At 47.1% G+C, this 19,837-nt stretch overlaps 1 protein-coding gene across 1 annotated transcript in view; it reads left to right on the top strand.

Moving 5' to 3' along the window:
• The window catches only part of LOC149348304 (uncharacterized), a 36,281-nt gene that overhangs the window by 15,015 nt on the left and 1,429 nt on the right, over positions 1 to 19,837 (top strand). Inside the window, exons 6-10 of the mRNA XM_089541722.1 lie at positions 3,312 to 3,468; positions 3,951 to 4,063; positions 7,558 to 7,696; positions 9,659 to 9,835; positions 11,255 to 11,377. Coding sequence (XP_089397848.1) covers positions 3,312 to 3,468; positions 3,951 to 4,063; positions 7,558 to 7,696; positions 9,659 to 9,835; positions 11,255 to 11,377 — 709 coding nt within the window. The remainder of the gene's footprint in view (positions 1 to 3,311; positions 3,469 to 3,950; positions 4,064 to 7,557; positions 7,697 to 9,658; positions 9,836 to 11,254; positions 11,378 to 19,837) is intronic.

Genomic DNA, 19,837 nt, shown 5'->3' with positions numbered 1-19,837 from the left:
TCGACGTGACAATTACCTTGACAGGTTTCGAGTATTCATGGCTACGGATATGAGGGGCTCGTTATAGCACACAAAAGAAGGAAGTTAGCAGTCTTCGAAACCAAGGAGAGCATAGAGGCGTTATTGTTTAATTTTGTCGTGTTGATCAATGAGGAGTAAGTATTGTAATCAGTTTATTGCTCACAGATAATTGGTTACAAAGCCGAAGAAAAAAAATAGACCTAAACATATCGGCTTAGGGCCTTAATCAGCGAAAGCTGATTGTCGTTAGGGGCCAAGCGGTCGGGAGGGGCATGCCCCAGTTTGATGCTTCAGAGGCGCCCAGTTTGGCGTGTACACGCTCACGTGCATACTCAGCCTTCTTGAGGTCTTTGGTTGGATCGCGTTCTCGGCACACTTCAGAGACTCCAGGGCTCGCTTGCAAGCAGCAAATAGTCTAGTTCCGACTGTTGTCTTATTCGCTGTCTAAACCCTCCGTTGGTAATGAGAGGAGAGGAAAGGCTTAATACTGAGTCACTGGATCAGTGAGCACCTTAATATCATATCGCTCTTTGAGGTACGTGGCGGCGGTGTCCACCTAAAGCGGTACGCGCAACGAGTTACATGGGGGCCGTTGTACCCCCTAAACTGCTTCTACTAAACGGCTCGTTCAAAGCTATCACAGCTTTCGCTGACAAACAACGTCGTGCAGCCAGTGGAAAATCGAACCCACGAGCTTTTTACATCACGTATAGTGCTTTACGAACTGAACTATGAGGACGGCTGTCCAGTCTTCTGCTTTCGGGGGTATTTGTGCTGCGTGTAAGCGAACCTTGTGAATCTTCGCTTGTGTTACCGTAGTCTGTAGCAGCAGGCATAGAATACCGCGAATGCCTCGTGGAACGTCATAGGACGGTGATGGTGGAAGCTGTGCTAGGTTGCACGGAATATAAATACTACCGAAAGTGCGATGCATAGCCGCCGCTTATCTCAGTTGGTGGAACGCACCATACACGACACACGGAAGTCGTGGATTCTCATCTAAATGACAACATGTGGTTATTTGATAGCGCTAGCATTAACACCCCCCTGTCGGAAAAATTTGTCTCTTTCATCCACCCGTCTGACGAACACATACCCTGCCGCATTATATGCATTCATCGTATACAGGGTGTTTCACCTAAGACTTTCTGCAATTTTTAAAAATAAGCTATTTGAATTAGATGCGCGCTTTTTCTGGCATAGCATTGTAAGTGGTGTGGTACATTATAATGCAGCTAAGACGTGCTAACTAGCAGGCTTATTAACCAATATTTAATAGTTAACTTTTAAACTATTACCGTTGGGCTCCTTCATTATTGAGAGGCATGTAGCCCACCGTAAGTAATGACCATATCCGTTTTAAGAATTTCGAGAACGCGATTATCCTCGGCGCTGTGGCCCAACAAATTTTGGCTATCTCGACGAGTTAGGTTCACTGGAGAGGTTGCTTTGCCTGCAAGCTTCTCGGACCGCATGTATTTTGGCGCGATGTAGGCGAAATTTGTTGGGCCACAGCGCCAAGGGAAACCGCGTTTTCGAAATTCTAAAAACGGATATGGTCATTACTTACGGTGGGCTACATGCCTCTCAATAAATAAGGAGCCCAGCGGTAATAGTTAAAAAGTTAACTATTAAATATTGGTTAACAAGCCTGCTAGTTAGCACGTCTTAGCTGCATTATAATGTACCACACCACTTACAATGCTATGCCAGAAAAAGCGCGCATCTAATTCAAATATCTTATTTTTAAAAATTGCAGAAAGTCTTAGGTGAAACACCCTGCATAATCTTAACGCGGTAGCGTAAGAGGCACCGTTGCCCACAAAATCCGGCGTCGACGTTGTTGGCGTAATGCGCGAATAATCACGAGCATGACTGGCAAGTCGTGCCCAGAGAGCAACCTATTAGGCAGGAGTGCCCCCTAGGTCACGTGACCTTGTGGCGTCATCACAATCTGCCCGCGGGATAGTGAGGAAATTGCCCACCGGAGCAGGTGGCAGTTAAATTAATGATTGCTCGATCGGGAAGAGCAGCCTGGGACACACAAGGCCCACCGCAGGGAGCACCTGCCATCGCAGGGCAGTGGCGCATCACTTCACTGCTGCACCACTAGGCTCGAGCGTCACGAAGACTCTCAGGGATCTGTGAATGACAAGTCGATGTCGATGTATGTATGTACAGAAATGCTATCAGTAAACGTCTGTAATGCGACAGCATCGAAAGGTATATGGAGCCGAAATAGAGAGCATTCCCATTGGGTAGAAGAAATTGACGTCACCAGACCGGAACTGACGTCTTTTCCGCTGGTGGTCGTAACAGCTGCTAATGCTATCGCACTGACAACACAATGAAATTGGGTGTCGCTGTGAATTTTGTTTGTTCCTCACAATACCATCATCCGTTTATCTCTTTCACTTCTTTATTCGCCCCTAAAGTCTGCGTAGAGAAGGTACTCTGTAAGGGGGTTGATTGCAGCGTTTGGAGTAAGAGAGTCAGTAACAAACACAGTAGTAAACAATAGACAATGGCAATAATCTAGAAAAAACACGTTATCAGCGGAAACAATGTAATAAAGTGCAAATATGGCATGTGGAATTCACAAAATTTGTAAATAGCGGACACTATTCAGATACGAAGCCCATGCAGCATCCCAAGGAAAGATAAGCAGACAGCATTCAAAAAATAAAAAAGGAAAGATTGTTTGTTCAAATGCACGGATTTTTGCCACACGTCAAGTAAAATCGGATTCACTGCATATGATATAGTAAAGTGATCGATTTGGTTATGTTGCGTGGTGTGAAACCAATGATGAACGCAGTTTTTACATAAAATGTAAAATTTCATTATAACAATCAATCTATCCGCAGATCAGCCGACGGCAGTCTTGAATTTTTTTTTCTATTAACGATTTTGCTGCCGGCAAAAGCGTTCCCCATTGGCCTTCTATGGCAGTCTTAACTGTTCGATATGACAGATAGAAACACTTTAAAAAGATTTTGCAAAAATCTTCAATATTTCTATAACAGTGCCTTACAATTTTTCAATTTTCAAATTTTTTATACGAGAATGTTGGGCATGTCCAGTTGATTGGCTTTCATAAGAATGTTTTCAAGACGTTATAAGCTGTTTAGTTGTTTCTGAAAGAACTAGTTCACAGTACACCGGTCAAATAGGGCTGATCCCACCATTATTCAAGTTGTTGTAAACGCAACTGCTTGTAAACTCAATCCTCTTGCTGATGCGGAGACGAGGAATGCAATACCCATCTGGTGCTTGCGGTCGTGGTGCAGCAATGTGTTCACTGTGATACGCGGGATCCGGGCTTCCAAACATCCGTCACTGCTGCTGCCGTTCTGGGACAAGAACATTTTCCACTTCGGGATCTTGGATACGGATACGAGGAACATGGCGCAACTGACCGTGAGCATCGCCATGAACCTCTTGAAGGTACATTCAACTACGATCGCTGGCAGATCATCGTATCTACTTTGGCACACATGAAAGAGCAATTAGCAAGGGTTGTTATATGATTCTTTGAAAAATGTGGATATCTAGTACAGCAGATGGGGCATACGTAATTGACCACAGTAAATCCGTTGCTATGAGCGTAACAAAAAAAGCATAATTTCGTTTTTCTTTATACCATCAACAACATTTCAAACTAGAATGTAGTAAATTTTAATATTTAGGCGTTATATGTATAGAAACTTTAAATTGGTGTGAACACAATGATCTCAATTTGTGAATCAGGTCAGCAAAAGCTGAGCCTCGGCAACACCGCACCTCTCGTTCAACGGACAAACTATTAGAAGAATGCTGCATGAAAAACGTAAAGCATTGAACCGGAGCTCCCAGATGCCTCAATGTATGCATGCAAAGCCTCTTACAAAGTCTTGCTGAGCTGACTGCGATTTCTGAATTTATTTCAGGTGCTCGACAACGAAGTTCAGGCGCAGAGACGGCTGAGGAACCCTTCATTCATTTTTTTCGCAGGTCTAATTCCTGATGACAGTTGGCTCGACTTCTACAAGGACTTATTTACGTAAGTATTACGCTCAGCTGTTAGAAACCTATGGTTCAAGGCACAGGCACTCTTGAAAGCTTACGGAAGCTTTCTAGAATCTACAACAAAATCCTATTCATCACTAATCCTCAACCAGTCAGTGCTAGCGAACACGTGCTTACCGCGTGTGAGAATTTTTTAGACAACAGAGCTGTATTGGTTGACCATTTTTGATGCCAGAAGTTTAAACATAAAATTCATGGTTAATTCTTTTTCAGGAATTACCTAAAGGCCTAACGCAAAGTGTTTAAAGTTAAGCTTGAAAAATTTCTCTCAGTTGTATACACTGAGTGGTGGATGACAACCACCTCTGCACATACGCCGTGCAGGCGGGAGAACACAATGATAAGCACTGCTATCGTCGTGCACCTATTTAACTAAAGTTTACTTATAAACTTTTTAGCCATGGTGGCTTGTGCTTATCTTTATAATGTAAACATCAAGACGGTCTCATCTATAAACTACTTTACTTGGCAGAATTCTTCTGTAGCATGCAAGTGCCGAAATATTCGCCGCCAAAGCTTCTAGTGTTTTTGCGTACAGACGCATGCGAGGCTGTGGCAGTCGACGCGAAATTTCTCACTGTCTGACGCAGCTATTGCGTCGGGCTTTCCTTGCAGTTCGATAGCCGAAAGAGGAGGCAAAGGAGTTACAAGCTTCACCGTTTGCTCTACCCTATTTGCAGATGAAACACCGAGTCGCGCCGATCCTCGCCGCCTTGCCATGCGCAAGTTACGCGGATAGATCTGAAAATCTGGACACGAATACCTTAAAACGGACGTACAGAGGGCCAAACGCTTGCCTAGAACAGGTGCTGGGCGTGTTTAGGGCTGAACACGCGATATCTATAACATTTAGCCCCGCCGCGGTGGCTAAGGTGTTACGGCGCTCCGCTGCTGACCCGAAAGACGCGGGTTCGATCTCGGCCGCGGCAGCCGAATTTCAATGGAGGCGAAATTCTAGAAGCCCGTGTACTGTGCGATGTCAGTGCACGTTAAAGAACCCCAGGTAGTCAAAATTTCCGGAGCCCTTTACTACGGCGTCCCTGATAGCCTGAGCCGCTTTGGTACGTTAAACCCCAATAAAAGAAATAATAGATGACATTTAATTAAAAATGGTCTGGACGTAAACATGTGCAGTTAAACTTATAGAATTTCGTTGTCATTTTTCGATTTCCTGGTTGCAGCGGCTTTGGGAGGAGCGGAACTGAGAGTTCGCTCGTTCTAGACATGCGTTTTGCCCTCAGTACGCTATTAGTATTCAAAGGGGAGTTATGCAGAACAAAAAAATTCTGATGGCTTAGCTCTGTAAAGCACGAAATATTTTGCGAAAGGACAGTTTTTTGCAGACGGACACCGCCGCCACGTATCCGAAAACTCGATCGAGAATTCCGCTGATCCAGGGAGACAGCTACGCTTGTCTTCAACTTTTTCGTCGTCAATGCTAATGTACCAAATACACGCACTGGCCTATGCTCCAGTGCTGCGTTCTGTAGCAATGTTGTCAATGCCAACGTGCAATGCTCTAGCGCCATGTTTCTGCAAAGACGTTGTTTTCGCCAACGAATGCAGGGCAGATCTCTCACTACCGCCACATAGCTAAAAGGATGGGTATTAGTGTGATAGCAGTATTACAGTGGAGGAAGAAAACTATGTGCAGTGCACAGCGCAAGAGTGTGTTGCAGTTTAAATAGAGGAATGTTCGGCTCCGACGCTAGGCTAGTGCCCTCCGAGGCTCAGCGGCTTCCGAAGCTGATCTGTTCGCGCCACCGCGGGTTGGAACCCCAGTCATGGATGTTTATTTGATATATTTATATTGATTACTTTCACTTGGCAGAAAGCCACAAACACCGATAGCAAACAAACATCCCAAGATCTTGCTTGGGGCTGACCAGTCGGAATAGTGGAACACGACTCCTGGTCAGTTTCCAATAAAAACATGAGTTCGCAATTGGTAGCGAGGAGCTGGAAGTAGTAAGAGAATATGTCTACTTAGGGCAGTTAGCGACCGCCGATCCAGTTTATGAGAGGGAAGTAACTAGAAAACTGAGAATGGGGTGGAGCGCATATGGCAGGTTCTCTCAGATCATGAATGACAGTTTGCCTATATCCCTCAAGAGAAAAGTGTTCAACAGCTGTATCTTACCGCTACTCACCCATGAACCAGAAACGTGGAGGCTAACAGAGGGGTTCAGCTTAAGTTAACGGCAACGCAGCGAGCTATAGAAAGAAAAATGACAAGTGCAACGCTAAATCGCAAGCGGGCAGAGTGGGTGAGGGAACAAACGCTGGTTAGTGACATCCTAGCCGAAATCAAGAGGAAGAAAGGGGCTTGGTCAGGGCGAGTAATGCGAAGGCAAGATAATCGTTGTTCCTTAAGACTAACGGAGTAGATTCCGAGCGAAGGCAAGTGTAGCAGGGGGCGGCAGAAAGTTAGTTGTGCGGATGAGATTAGGAAGTTTGCTGGGATACGGTGGCCGCAACTGCAAAGGATAGGTTTAATTGGACATAGATGGGAGAGGCCTTTGCCCTGAAGTGGGCGTAGTGAGGCTGATGATAAAGTTTTTAAACATGCCTGCCTCATAAAATTACTAAAAGTTGATTAATCAACTTTAGTTAATTAGGTGCCTGGTGTTTGTAATCCTTATTTCACTTTCTGTCCCCGTCGCCGCATAACTTATGTGCTTTATGCGCCAAGGTGAGTTTCATGCACCACTCGTTTCCTAATTTGAAGAAGCTTGAAAAAGTTCATTTTGGACATCCTGTATTTTTATGTCCTTACGACCAGTAGCAATGCTGCTTGAGCTAAACCTCCAGTTACTTTGAGTTCATGCTCAAACCTTGCGTGCCGCCAAATGTTAAGTTGTGAGCGACGCTGAATGACATTTGAAGTGGATCGCGCATAGGGAGAGCTCTGCCGCAGAACTTCGTACACATTTCGTGTGTTGATCACTCCCCACGTGACTGCGCGGCAAAGCAAAGGCTGTGTGCCAGCTTAGTCAGCAATGCGGTGTCTTGTTCTGTCCAGGCAGCACCCTCAGTTCTTTTGGAAGCACATCTAAGAGTTATCAGGCAGTGAAGCTAAAAATACAACCTTCGTGCTCTTAATGCACACAAAAAGAAAGTCCCATGGACGGCCGTATGTATTTGGCCCAAATAGCTATGAATCTTCGCTGTGGCCATATATAGCTGTAGTTCAGGCTGAAATATTTTTCTATTCGCAGCAAAAAAACAGTTGCGTGTTTCCAAAGCTCTAGCTCTAGTGGCATAGATTTTTTCAATAGCTGGCAATAGGCACCGCTTTGGGTATGTATACAAGTTCATACAAGGCCATAGATGGAGATAGCTATTTCCACACACGCCCATACAACGTTTTCTATAGGAATATCGAACGCGGGACGTTTTACGGCCAGAGTATCCAGCGGTGATGATAAAATGGACTGTTTAATATGAACAGCCTTTATTTCTGCGCAGGAACTTGTACAAGCCAGACCTCTTCATCGCTCAGGGCCACTTCTTTTATGGTGACAACACCTTGCCCAAGTGCCGCGTGATGCCTCCTACGGTGCTCACCAGGCCGCCAGGTGTTGAAGAGACCTACCAAAACGACTTGGTGGGAACTACGTGATTGGCCAGCGTGTTATAGTCGCGCACGGTCTTCTCAGCTAGATGCAGTATAAGATATCGTAGCGAAAATTAACAGGGTGAAAGGGACCTGTGCGAAAGATGTAATGCAAAAAGTAAGTATGCTGTGGCATGTTTTAAAATGCACGAGTGACTAAGTGATCGTGCGTCAAACGGAAGTTAAACCAGCTTGCTTCGTCAGAGAATAAGAAGTTAATTGTGTGCTTCGTTTAAAGAAGGGATTCATGTGAAAGGAATAAGGCAAGGAAAGCACATAGTTGGGCGGGAAGATGAGATAAAAGTTTTTGTTATAAGCTGATCACGGAAGATGAAGGGCAGAATAAAATGAAAGCTTTTTTTGATTGAGAGCTTTGTCCTGCAGTGAATGCAATATGGATCGTAACTCTTTTACAGTACTCTTCCCTGGCATGCCTATCTGAGCTCTTAAAGATCACTGCTCAATTGAATTAAAGTGTGCAATGAAAAATTGCCTTCCAATTGTTACTCGCTAACGAACAAGTTTGCTGGTGGGCAGAAGTTACATGGTGAGTGTTTGGTGCGCATGGAACGTTGTGTCCAGTTTCGCGTCGTTGTTATTCGCTGAACAAAGTAAATTGCTGGGCTAGTTGGTTCATAATGCACAGATGCTGGAACCAGCGAAACTGACCCAGGACAAGACAAAGAGGCAAACGCACACATAGCTCCGCTGAGCCTGGGACTGGGAATAGCCATTCGCAATCGTGGCACCAGTTACCCGCCCTCATAACCACTGCCAGTGACTGAGCCGGGGTAGCAGCTTGTAGGCGTTAGAATAGATTGTTTATTAACCTTCCATTTCCGAATTTTCTGCCCGCACTGAACTTGTAACGCGGCTGCCACAGTTTATAGACGAGCACACTTGTGTCTGCAAGCATTGAGTACAGTGATCATAAAGATGAATGACACAGACTGTGAAACAGCTTCTAGATAACGTTTCTCTGAGCCCGTGGAGTTTCCAGGCTCATTTCTTAGCTACCAACTATTGGCAAATTTGTGTGTAGTGCGTTTGCAGTCGCAAGCACTGTCTCTGTTTTCGAACCATAGTGGGGACGGAGAATGCCTGCTGGACCTCTGTGCATGGAGAAGACGCCGTGTGTCGCCGCTACTTTCATTGAAAGTTCGTTTTACCAAACGTACTAGATGCGCAACTGCTCATACTGCCCCCGTTGGAAATGCAAGACTCTGGCTGTGTTCCTTAGGTGGGCCAAACATAGCTGCTAGCCTATGTCTAGTTTCGAGATGGGAAAACCCCACAGTTTACGATTTCCGACGTTCTAATCGGGTCAGACTTAGCTCGTAGCCGACTGTGACGCCACCTACGACATTCATAAGTGCACAGCAGTGCTCTAAACATTCTGATGGCATGCAATAACAGCTGCATGTCACCGTCAAGATCCAAATACTCGCAGGCATCGATCTGCAAAATTTTTTTCTGCGTTCATTTTATAGGCACTGGTTCCGATTATTCTGCGCAGCTGCTCGCAAATGTTTCCAACCAAGAGTGACAGCTGTTTGCAGGGAATCAGACAAGAAACTAATAAAAAACCGGCTAAACAATCTGCGTCCACCAACGAAGTTAGCTACTGCTTCCTCCATTCATACATAGTACGATGAGGTTCGCAGTCTGACTGACTTGGGGCTTGTACAGCATGAACTGGTTGGCACGTTGGTCAGACATGATTTCTAGTGCAACAGCACAACGGCACGAGACCGCGGGAAGAGGAGGGACGAGGCACAGCGCTGTCTCTCGTTCTTTCTGTTCCCGTGGCCTCGTGCCGTTGCACTGTGGCACTAGTAATCATGACTTCGCGGTTGTACAACACTGAGCTGCAATGAATTGGGAAATTAGGAGCACGAGTTACAGAAACCTCCGGAACTGTGCGCCCCTAAAGACTTCACGCTCTTTTTGCAGAACATGGCGGCCGCCACCTTAAACAGGTTGTCAGGGCGAGGACTGCCGTTGATTTGGGCGCTCTCGGTGACCATGAAGGGCCGCTGGACGATGACCCGGCCCGGACAGGGGCTCGCAGATTTTCTCTCAGACTGCGTGCACAACATAAGCGCCACCTCCTTCGGTAGTTATGCCGAGGTGAGCTGCTTGTCTTGAACCCTGTGGTTCCAGAAATAGATTCGTGGAGTGGATGTATCGGGGTACACTAACCGGACACTCTAAAAGGGAACACTTAATTTTTATTCATGAGATTGTAGGCGCATTACTCAGTTTTTCAAAGCAAGTACGTAGCCCTTTAGCCTCATGAGGTGTACACCTGTTGTTCTCAAGGGCTTGATGTCAAATACACTAGCGTGCATTACAAATGGAACACATAGTTTTCACGCATGCCAGTAAGGTGCACTACCACTTATTTGTCTTAACAATTATTTGGTTTGGTTTGGTTTGGTTTATAGGGTTTAACGTCCCAAAGCGACTAAGGCTATGAGAGATGCCGTAGTGGAGGGCTCCGGAAATTTCGACCACCTGGGGTTCTTTAACCTGCACTGACATCGCACAGTACACGGGCCTCGAATTTCTCCTCCAAAGAAATTCAGCCGCCGCGGCCGGGATCGAACCCGCGTCTTTCGGGCCAGCAGCCGAGCACCATAGCCACTGAGCCACAGCGGCGGCTAACAATTATTTGGCTCTATAAAGTATGAAATCCAAAGTAATATGCTGAAGGACTTCACGCTGAACGCCAGGGGTGATCAGTGCTAGAGCCATTTAGGTGTTCTCCCATAGGGGACCATCGCACACATCTCATTTCATTTCATTCCTTCATTTCATTATATTACATTAAAGACCCCATTAGGGGTATTACATAAGGGGTGAGGAGAAATAAAATAAATGCTCTCTATGTAAATGATGCGCGGAAACACTTTCATGGAACATAGAGGGACACTTGTAATCTTCTTTAACAGTTTGCTCACTGCCTAAGTAAAGGAAATGGCCAGTTGACGCTTTCATCATTTCATGGCACCTATGGAACGAACATTTTGTAGATGACGAAAGGCTTTATATAAGCCCATGGGCACCTCATCTCAAAATGCATATGAATATCAAATATCCGGTTGCCACTGAACTGGTTTTACAGTAGCGTCACGGCGCTATCAACATCACGTTCGGCGTCAATGTCCTAGAATACGCTGCTCCCGCAACCATTTAAAACGGTGGCACGGGATTTAATTCAATGCACATAATTTTTCAGGCTAGAGCTCAGGGCATTGAATTGAAGTAGGGCAGGCTTTATGGCATAGATAAAGTACACAACCTTAACGCTGGCGCACAATTTTCATGAGAAGCTAATGATGGCGAAATCAGTGGTCTTATGATGCTGTAAATACGTAGACGGTTATGGGTGCTGCCTTTGTAATATGTGCTGATTTAGAAGAGATTTTTAATCGAGCGTAATACATATCATAATCCAGCGTAATAAATATCAATAGCAGCCGTTAAGATTTTTGCGCGTCTGCTGGTGAATGTAACTGATCCTTTCGTCTTGTCACTCTGTTTCAGATTTGCACGAACCCCGATTTCCTTCAGCGCGGCTACAGCGGTACGCATGATGCCGTTCTGGCTAGGCACGATAAAGACAACGTTCTCTTCGCCTACGACAATGAAGTGAGCCTGTGTAGAAAGGTTAGACATCATAGGTCGTTTGTCAACATTCAGGACGTGTGGGATATTTACAATCGGTAATTTTGGTCGGATGTTTAGGGGAATCCCCCAAGGTGGAGTAGAATTGGAATAAGTGAGTAATTACTCACTGACATCCACTCGAGTGCAGCCATACGGCTACAACGGAAAGCTATGCAACTTTCTCAGAAACTTTGTAGATAAAAAAATTTCGTCCTGGTCCGGGGTTCGAACCCGGTACTACCGCTTCAACGGAGCAGTCGCTCTACCAATTCAGCTAACCGGGATGGCAAGCTTATGGTAGGGCGAGAGCGAATTGATCAATAGCTGGAAGTTGGAACTGGGTTGGTCCTTTGTGGCTGGGCTCGGGTTCAGTTCAGTTCAGTTCAGTTTATTTACCTTAAAGGCCCCCTTGTATCGGGGGTATTACATAAGGGGTGAGTGAGTAATTGCACCCTTATTACAATCGTTAATTTTGTGCCTCACATTCTTATGAGTGCTGCACTCTCGTTTAGCTACCTTAGGTTTCTGGTACTTTGGTTCACTGACTCGCACGAGAAGAAATTTCACTTTCACGCGGTATGAAATCATAGCCTACTTTAAGCGAGTAAACGCGTCAATCATAAATGAACGGGAGAGCCTTAAAGGTATGTGTGCACTTTGAAAAAGAGCAAAAAACAACAAAAAAGAAACACTAAGCCTGCAATAATACTGAAGTAAAATTACTAATCCATTTCAGTTTATTTTAGCGGAAAACCGAAAGCCGCTGAATCCACATTCGATTATTATCTTTAGACGGACATCTCTAGCACGCCTGGATTGTGGAATGGATTTTCTACTAAGATACGAGGGCATCTTACTAGCTTTGCTGCAGAGCCAAGAAGTGCTGAGAAACCACAACCACAACGTGCTCAAATCGGCTGGCGCCGGCGAGCAGGCGTGTGGTGACAAGAAGCACGCACGAAGGTTCTGTGCAAATGATTTATTGACAGTTCTTGAAAAAGAGGTCGCGCTAGAAGGCAGAGGAGATTGTGAGTTTTGTTTTCAGAGTCCGGTATCGTGATGGTCGATGAAGACGGCGGAGCACGTTGTTCGACAGACACGCTGCAGCGAAGGCGATACATAAATGTCGTTCTGGGCAAGGCCTCGCAGAGTGGAGTAACGGTGAACATTTGAAGATCTAGCAAGAAGACATCTTGCACGACGCGCGGCTCTCACTGCAGGGCCAGATGTGAAGTGAGAAGACACCAAGCACGATACGGGAAACAGCACGTCGAGTTGATGTGGGTAGTGCCCAGGAAAGCCGGAGTACCTGCAGAAACAAAAGGCGATGTAAACAAAGATTGCAAGAACAGGAAATTTGCTTGCGTGCTCCGATAGCATCCAACCAACGCTGCTAGGCCTAGAAATTTATTATGTAGCAAAAAGTTATGAGGTCCCCTGACATTTACCTTTGTGGCAAGGCTGGCATTGATGGCCGAGGACATGAAGGCCGTGTCAGCAGTAGCTCCGAGCGGGCACACTGGAGCTCTCGCAGCGGCGACGACAGCCCGGAAGCAGCAGGTCATCGCGTCCAAGTCTTCCAGAGGTGTTCACGAGGGGACTCCGTTGCGATGACAGGAAGCAGCAGCGTGCAAAGCGTTGGTGTCCATGCCCTGTCGGTAGGCCTCGAGAAGCAGGCGACGAAGCCCGCATGTCGCGTTGCATCGCTGGTACACCTCATCTGGTCAAGAGGCTCCCTTTGGAGGTATGCAGATATTAGCATATACAGGACGTGAGGAATGACTGCCCTGATGATAAAAGTATGGTTTGGTTTGGTTTATGGGGTTTAACGTCCCAAAGCGACTGAGGCTATGAGAGACGCCGTAGTGAAGGGCTCCGGAAATTTCGACCACCTGGGGTTCTTTAACGTGCACTGACAACGCACAGTACACGGGCCTCTAGAATTTCTCCTCCAAAGAAATTCCAGCCGCCGCGGCCGGGATCGAACCCGCGTCTTTCGGGTCAGCAGCCGAGCACCATAGCCACTGAGCCACCGCGGCGGCTGATGATAAAAGTAACCTTGCACACCACAAAAGAGTCGGACTGACGTCCACCCTGCCTGTGCAAGGGGCTCCCTTGAAAGTATGCAAAGTTAGCCAGCTAGCACATACAGGAGATCATTAACGACTGCACTGATGAGAAATGAAGCTTTGCACACCACAAAAGAGCTGGTCTGATGACCACCTTGCCTGGTCAGGAAGCCCCCTTGAAAGTATGCAGAAGTATCCGATATCAGGAATGATTGCACGAGACAGACAATACGAAAAGAACAATTTATATTGCAAGCAGGATTAACAGACCGAGTGTCATGTGGGCTGTCAACTGTTGTAGACTCGTGACACAGACGGGTACTGTCAGTAGTAAAGCTCTTGTGGAGGGAGGAGGTATCATACATGAGGCAGGCAGGAATGGAACATCTTATGTGGTGCATGGATGCCGTACCTGGCCAGAGATCCGAGCTCGCACTTGCTGAGGTGGCGTCGAGAATCCAAGTACGCGTGTCTGAAAAGACAAGTGGAAAGCATGAATGTGTGCATGCAATCAAAGTGTCCGGCGGACACGCTGGACACGTCCCCTGCTGAACGGAGCAAAAGCGGCGTATGCCACACGAGCATTGATGCAACTGCGCTTACCACCGCATTCCTGGTGTCAAGACGGCTAAAAATATGGGGCGCATGAGAGCCAGGAAGGCGACATTGCGTGGTGCATGGATGCCGGACCGAAGATCCGAGCTTGGACAGCTCCCTGCTGTCCGCATACAAGGGAGACCGGAAGACGGTATACGAGGTCTGTTAGAAAAGTATCCGACCTTTGGCCGAAGAAAAAAAACTGTCATAACTGGAGCGTTAGAAACCTAATAAACTTCAAAGTAGTCTCCTTGGGGCTCCATATACATCTCCCAGCGGTGCTGCCATTGTTGGAAGTATGCCGAAAAGGCCCTTTTCGGAATGGAATTTAGCTCTGCTGTCGTTGCAGCCATAATGTCCTTTCTTTTCTGAAATCGCGCTCCTTTCAATGGCCTCTTGATTTTAGGAAACAGCCAGAAGTCGTAGGGGGACATATCAGGAGAGTAAGGAGCCTGTTGAACTACAGGAGTCTGGTTTTTCGCCAGAAAAGTCTGAATCAGATGCGAGGAATGTGCAGGAGCAATGCCGCGAGGGATGCGCCAATTTCTTGTTGACCTCAATTCCAGTCTCTTGCGCCGCACAGCGCCACGGAGGCGATGGAGGACATCTCTGTTACTCTTTAGTCATTCTTTGACCCTGTGGGGTGCGTACTCGTGGTGTACCACACAGAGGGAGTCAAAAAAGCAGTCAGCATTACTTTGACATTGCCGCGCACTTGGCGGGCCTTCTTTGGTCTTGATGACGTGGAATGCGTCCTCTGTGACGACTGTGATTTGGTTTCCGGGTCGTACCCGTACACCTAAGACTCGTCACTAGTGATTACGGCGTCGGTGAAGTCAGGGTAACTGTTTGTGGAATCCAGCATCTCCTTTGAGACTTCAACACGAAGCTGCTTTTTCTCCACTGTCAGCAGCTTCGGCACGAATTTCGCTGCCACTTTCTCCATGGCCAAATCTTCGGTGATAATGGAATGTGCAGAAAAATTGCTGATGTCCACCTCTCCCGCAATTTCTCGGATAGTCACACAACAGTCCCGCATCACCACAGCGTTCACTTTGGCAATTACCTGGTCATTTCGGCATGTTGATGGCCGACCGGAGCGTGGCTCTCTCTCCACGGATGTGCGGCCGTCTTTAAACCAGTTGCTCCACTGCTTAATCTGTGTGCTGCTCATAGCATCATCACCGAAAGCCGCCTGAACATTTCGAATGGTTTCCACTTGGCTATCGCCAACTTTCTGGCAACATTTGAGGTAGCAGCGCTGCTCCTCTCGCTCCGCCATTTTCCTTGCAACAAAAAACCGACGAGAGCACTGCGCACTGCCTCACTCAAACGCTGCTTGCCAGCGACTAACGCTATCGGCAGGCGGGAAAAAATTCGTGCATGCGCCCGACGGTTCAAGGTTGACTGCTGTAAGCGCGCTTGTTTCATATCCATCAGGTGTTCGCAAAAAAAAAAATGAAGTCGGATACTTTTCTAACAGACCTCGTATCTTCAAAGATAAAAAGTGAACCGAGGGAACTGTGGATGCCGTCAGCTTCCCAAAGGCGTCCGAGCGTACGCTGTACAACTGGCTGCACTGTCGGGAACAAGCGTGGCGTACACCACGCCATCTTCGACTAGCTGCATCATCCGCCTCCTTCAGCGGCACTTGGTGTAAGTACACAAACTTTGGGGGTACGGGTTTCATCTGCAGCCATTTCAGTTTTCTCGTTCCGATAAGTCGCTGTCCTATACTTATCGAAAACGCAGAAGACTGAACGCTGCAATACAGTGACGTCGAAGATTCCGACAGTACAGTCCTTAGGGCGGTGGGCAGAGAGTGCACGACAGGAACACTGCACGACCCGCAGCTTCCATATCCGGCCCAATGTCATCGCGGGCCGAATGCACCAGTGCCCAGTATATCTGCAAAGAAAAAAAAAAGAGGGTGACAGGCGCACGAGCATATCGCAGTTCCAGATACTCACCGTTGCAGCCTAGTGAGCGCGACCGAAGCCTGAAGCCGCGGGACTGAAAAAGAAGGAAGGCGAACAACCCACCTTGGCTGCAGCGGAAACACGATGTGCCGCAGACCGTAGGCAACGTCCGTTCTTCGGAGTTGCTGGATGAGAATGGCGAGAATTTCCGAGCGCCGTATACGGGCACAAACCACATGTGGCTAACACGACATAGTGGCTTGGTCGCAACCCCGTTCGGAACGGATTTTTCTCTGACGTAAACGGCAGTGGGCTCCCACATCTAAACCCCCATTGAGGCAGCGAGCAAAGCTGGCTTTATATGCAGTTTCCTCGCTGGCTCAATACCTATACCTGGCCTGCCTAGTGTGAGCTAAAACCTAAAGCTGTATGCACCGCGAATCCTAGCTCACCGCGCTTCCGTCACAGAAAAAAAAACCCGATGGCGACAGTACGTGAAACCTGTGCTTTACAGGCTGCGTGTTGCTTCATTAATGTTATCCAACTGTCGCGGAAATAGCGATAGTGAAGTTTAATTTTCGCTCTAACAGCACACAGCAGGTTTCAGGGACATGTCGCCCTCGCCGCGCGAGGCCTTGCCCCGCACTCACCTTCGATGCCGTTGGCCTGGCTCGAAGGTATATTCCGCGGCAGTCGTCGGTCGGTTGTGGGTGTAATGGCGTACAGGCGGCTCCGGGGGACAGTGAAAACGATGGCAATCCACTGGCAACGGAAATTCACGTCCAAAATCACTGGCACTAGCACGACAATCTAAGAAGAGCCAAACGCACTGGCAGGCGCTACACTAACAGCTGCGCTACCCTTCCGGAAACCACCCTTACGTAAGCCAATAAAAAAGAGACAAATCAGAGATAAGTTAACAGCCACGCGAGCTCAGGAACTTATACTCGGCTGGGTAGAGGGAAAGGGAAGTAGCGCGCATGCAGTCATCTGCTTTTTTTCTTAATGTGATAAGCTTCCAGGGACAGCCGCACGTGTTCAACTTTTCTTCTGACAAGAATCAACGTCTCTTCGAATCGCGGTGCACATTTGCTGCAGTTGTTGATGTGCGACACAAGATGGGGGCATTTGTCAACTTTCTTCTTTACGGTTAGCGCATGCTCCTTGAGTCACTCATTAATTAATCACCCTTTCTGCACGATGTAATTCTTTCCACGTGAAAGAGGGGAGGCACACACCACTCTGATGGAGCCTGGCACGAAGCTTGTCCTGTGCCTGGTTCGGTAGCCATGCCTTCCATCACCGTACGCGTTTGAAAGCTTGTTCGGCGCAGAAAACGCCAGAGGGATACCATGACCGTTCGCAACTCTCTTGAAGTGGTGTGAAACCTCACGAAGACGAGGTACAACCACTCGCTTGGAATGTTTCACGTTCGACCGCCGCCTTCTTATTTGGTGTTGTTTTCCTTCTGAATCAGGGCCTCGGCAATAGCTGGCAAGAGCGACGAAGGGAAACCTGCTGCCAAAAGCCTGCGCACCTGACTGTCAAAGCTTCCCTGTATTTTATGCACACACGATTTTCTGAGGGCTGATTCCATGCACGAGGACGCTATGCCCCTTCTATTGTTCAGTGTTTGCGCGCATCTTTCACCATAATAATATCGAGCAGTAGCTAGCCCCAACCGAAGTTCTTGAAAGGACAGTGAGGAGAGCTCTATTAATATTTTTCAAAAAGAAAAATCCGATAGTTCGGCATTTCATGGCTTTGTTGCCACTTGGCCAGCAGCGAAAGTCTAAATTGGATTCGAAGTCTAAAAAGTTTTTCCCGCCGCTATGATTCAAACTTGGGATTCTCTTATGACGACACCGAACTAAGTGACGTGAAACATGACGTGCGCATGGTGTAACGCAGACTCCGTGATTTCTGCTACCAGCAGTGCGGCCTAGCAGCAGCCGAAAAGAAAGCAAGCTACCGCCGGCCGCACGCTGAAGGCATCTATCGGCTATTGCGGCCGTCGCTACCGGCGCTTCGGTTACGTTTGCACCGGCGTTTTGCCAGCGTTACGATGTATCCCGTTCTCGAAGTCGTCAACGAGGTTCTCGCAAATAGACACCTTTAGCATTTTTCAACTTAAAACAGTGCGCAGGGACAAGACAAAGTCGAGAAACACACAGACACAGCACTGACTGATAACTGAGGAATTTACTGCTTTGCTTGCAATAAATACAGAAAGTATCGTCTAAAAATACAAAGAAAGCCATGGAATCGTCATTTGTCACTTCTGTCGTCATTGCTTGTCCAGACAACACATTTCTTTTTTCGTCAATGTTAGTGATGGTGTGCTTACTCAGGTGGAACGATTCTTCTGAATGATGAACGCTTCGTATATCTCTCGCATGAGCTTTCGGGGGTATCTTCTCAGAATCTTGCAGCGTCGAAAGTGTGGAATACATTCACAGTCCGACACGTGTCCCGCAAGATTCTGAGAAATAATTACGGCTTTTGCGGTCCCTCTTCACGACTGGTGAAACAGATGGAAGAAGTACTGGCGCTTTGTGGATCTTATCAAAGCAACTACCCTATTTATTGGTGCTTTGTACTCGAGACGTGGGTTTTTATTGTTTGGGACATTTTTACACCGTTTCCAGAGCACGTCTCCGTGTCAAACGGCACCCATTATGTTCGCGGCCACCAGTTGCACTCCTTTCTAAGTTTCCTTATTACGACACGCTTAAAAATATTTTCCAATTCCTTTATTTGGTCGCAGAAGATATTACAGACCATCTGTGGTGAAGTAGACATAGTTAGGAACATTTAATTAAAACTGCTGATCAAGTTATCTAAGACCATCTGGTCAGTTAGTGAGATAGATTAAGTTATTGGTTGCGGTGGTTCGATGTGCACTTGGCAACGTAAAATATGGTGAAGAACGACAAGCGACGGGTTAATGATCATAAAAACGTTGCAAAATAACGCAAAAGGCAAAGGAGTAGACATGAGCTCGAAAAGCGATGTCAAGACACGGCGATGTTAAGTCGCCAACTATTTCTTCACATGCGGGAACTGTTATTGTATTTTGAGACATCGTACGATGAACGGAGGGACAAGTAGTCTGATACGTAGCCCAGTGTAGGACACAAGCTGTTTATATTCAGGTCTCCTACTAGAGACAGTTCTTCCAGTGAGTTTGGTTTGGTTTATTGGGGTTTAACGTCCCAAAGCGACTGAGGCTACGAGAGGCGCTCTTCCAGTGAGTTCCACGACTTCAACGTTTCATCGAGTTCCTCCAGAAAACGGGCAATACTGCTGCAAAGTGGCCGATAAAAGGTTGCGACCGCGACCTAATGGTCGAAGCCACTGCTGGCGCTGCTTTGGAACTAGCCTCTGCCTATTATAAGACATCTAATCCGGATAAGAGTGGACCATAAATAGATACCAGTGCCCTGCTCTCAAGCCTACAAGGATCCGGCACTTGTACGTGTCTTTCACCGCGCAACCCTCTTTCGTATATTGCCTGAACGCAGGGACAGTACCATCTTTCACTACTAGACTTCTTAAAATAAGCTGACTTATTCTAATTGCTGTAATCATTACTGCATCTTTCATCCCACTTTCGCTCATTGATGCCCTGAGGCAATAAATCTCTAAGTATAGTTGGTTTCTCAGCGCGTTCGGCAGCAAAGCACGCTTTATTTGGGTGGGATTCTTAACATGGCGGCCATGTGGCGAAGAAAATGAGTACGCTAGACCGAAGGACACCCATAAGCGCACCATACTTTCATGAGATCGCGAAGTCTCGCAGCGCTAGCGCTGCCAACAGGTGCCCAAGGCCTCGCAAGTGACTCGCCTAAGCACGCGGAAAGCAATCGAACAAC

Source organism: Amblyomma mixtum, chromosome 4, assembly GCF_055824585.1.
Source record: "Amblyomma mixtum isolate Tamu chromosome 4, ASM5582458v1, whole genome shotgun sequence".
Classification (NCBI taxonomy): Eukaryota; Metazoa; Arthropoda; class Arachnida; order Ixodida; family Ixodidae; genus Amblyomma; species Amblyomma mixtum.
This window is presented reverse-complemented; position numbering and strand designations above follow the sequence as displayed.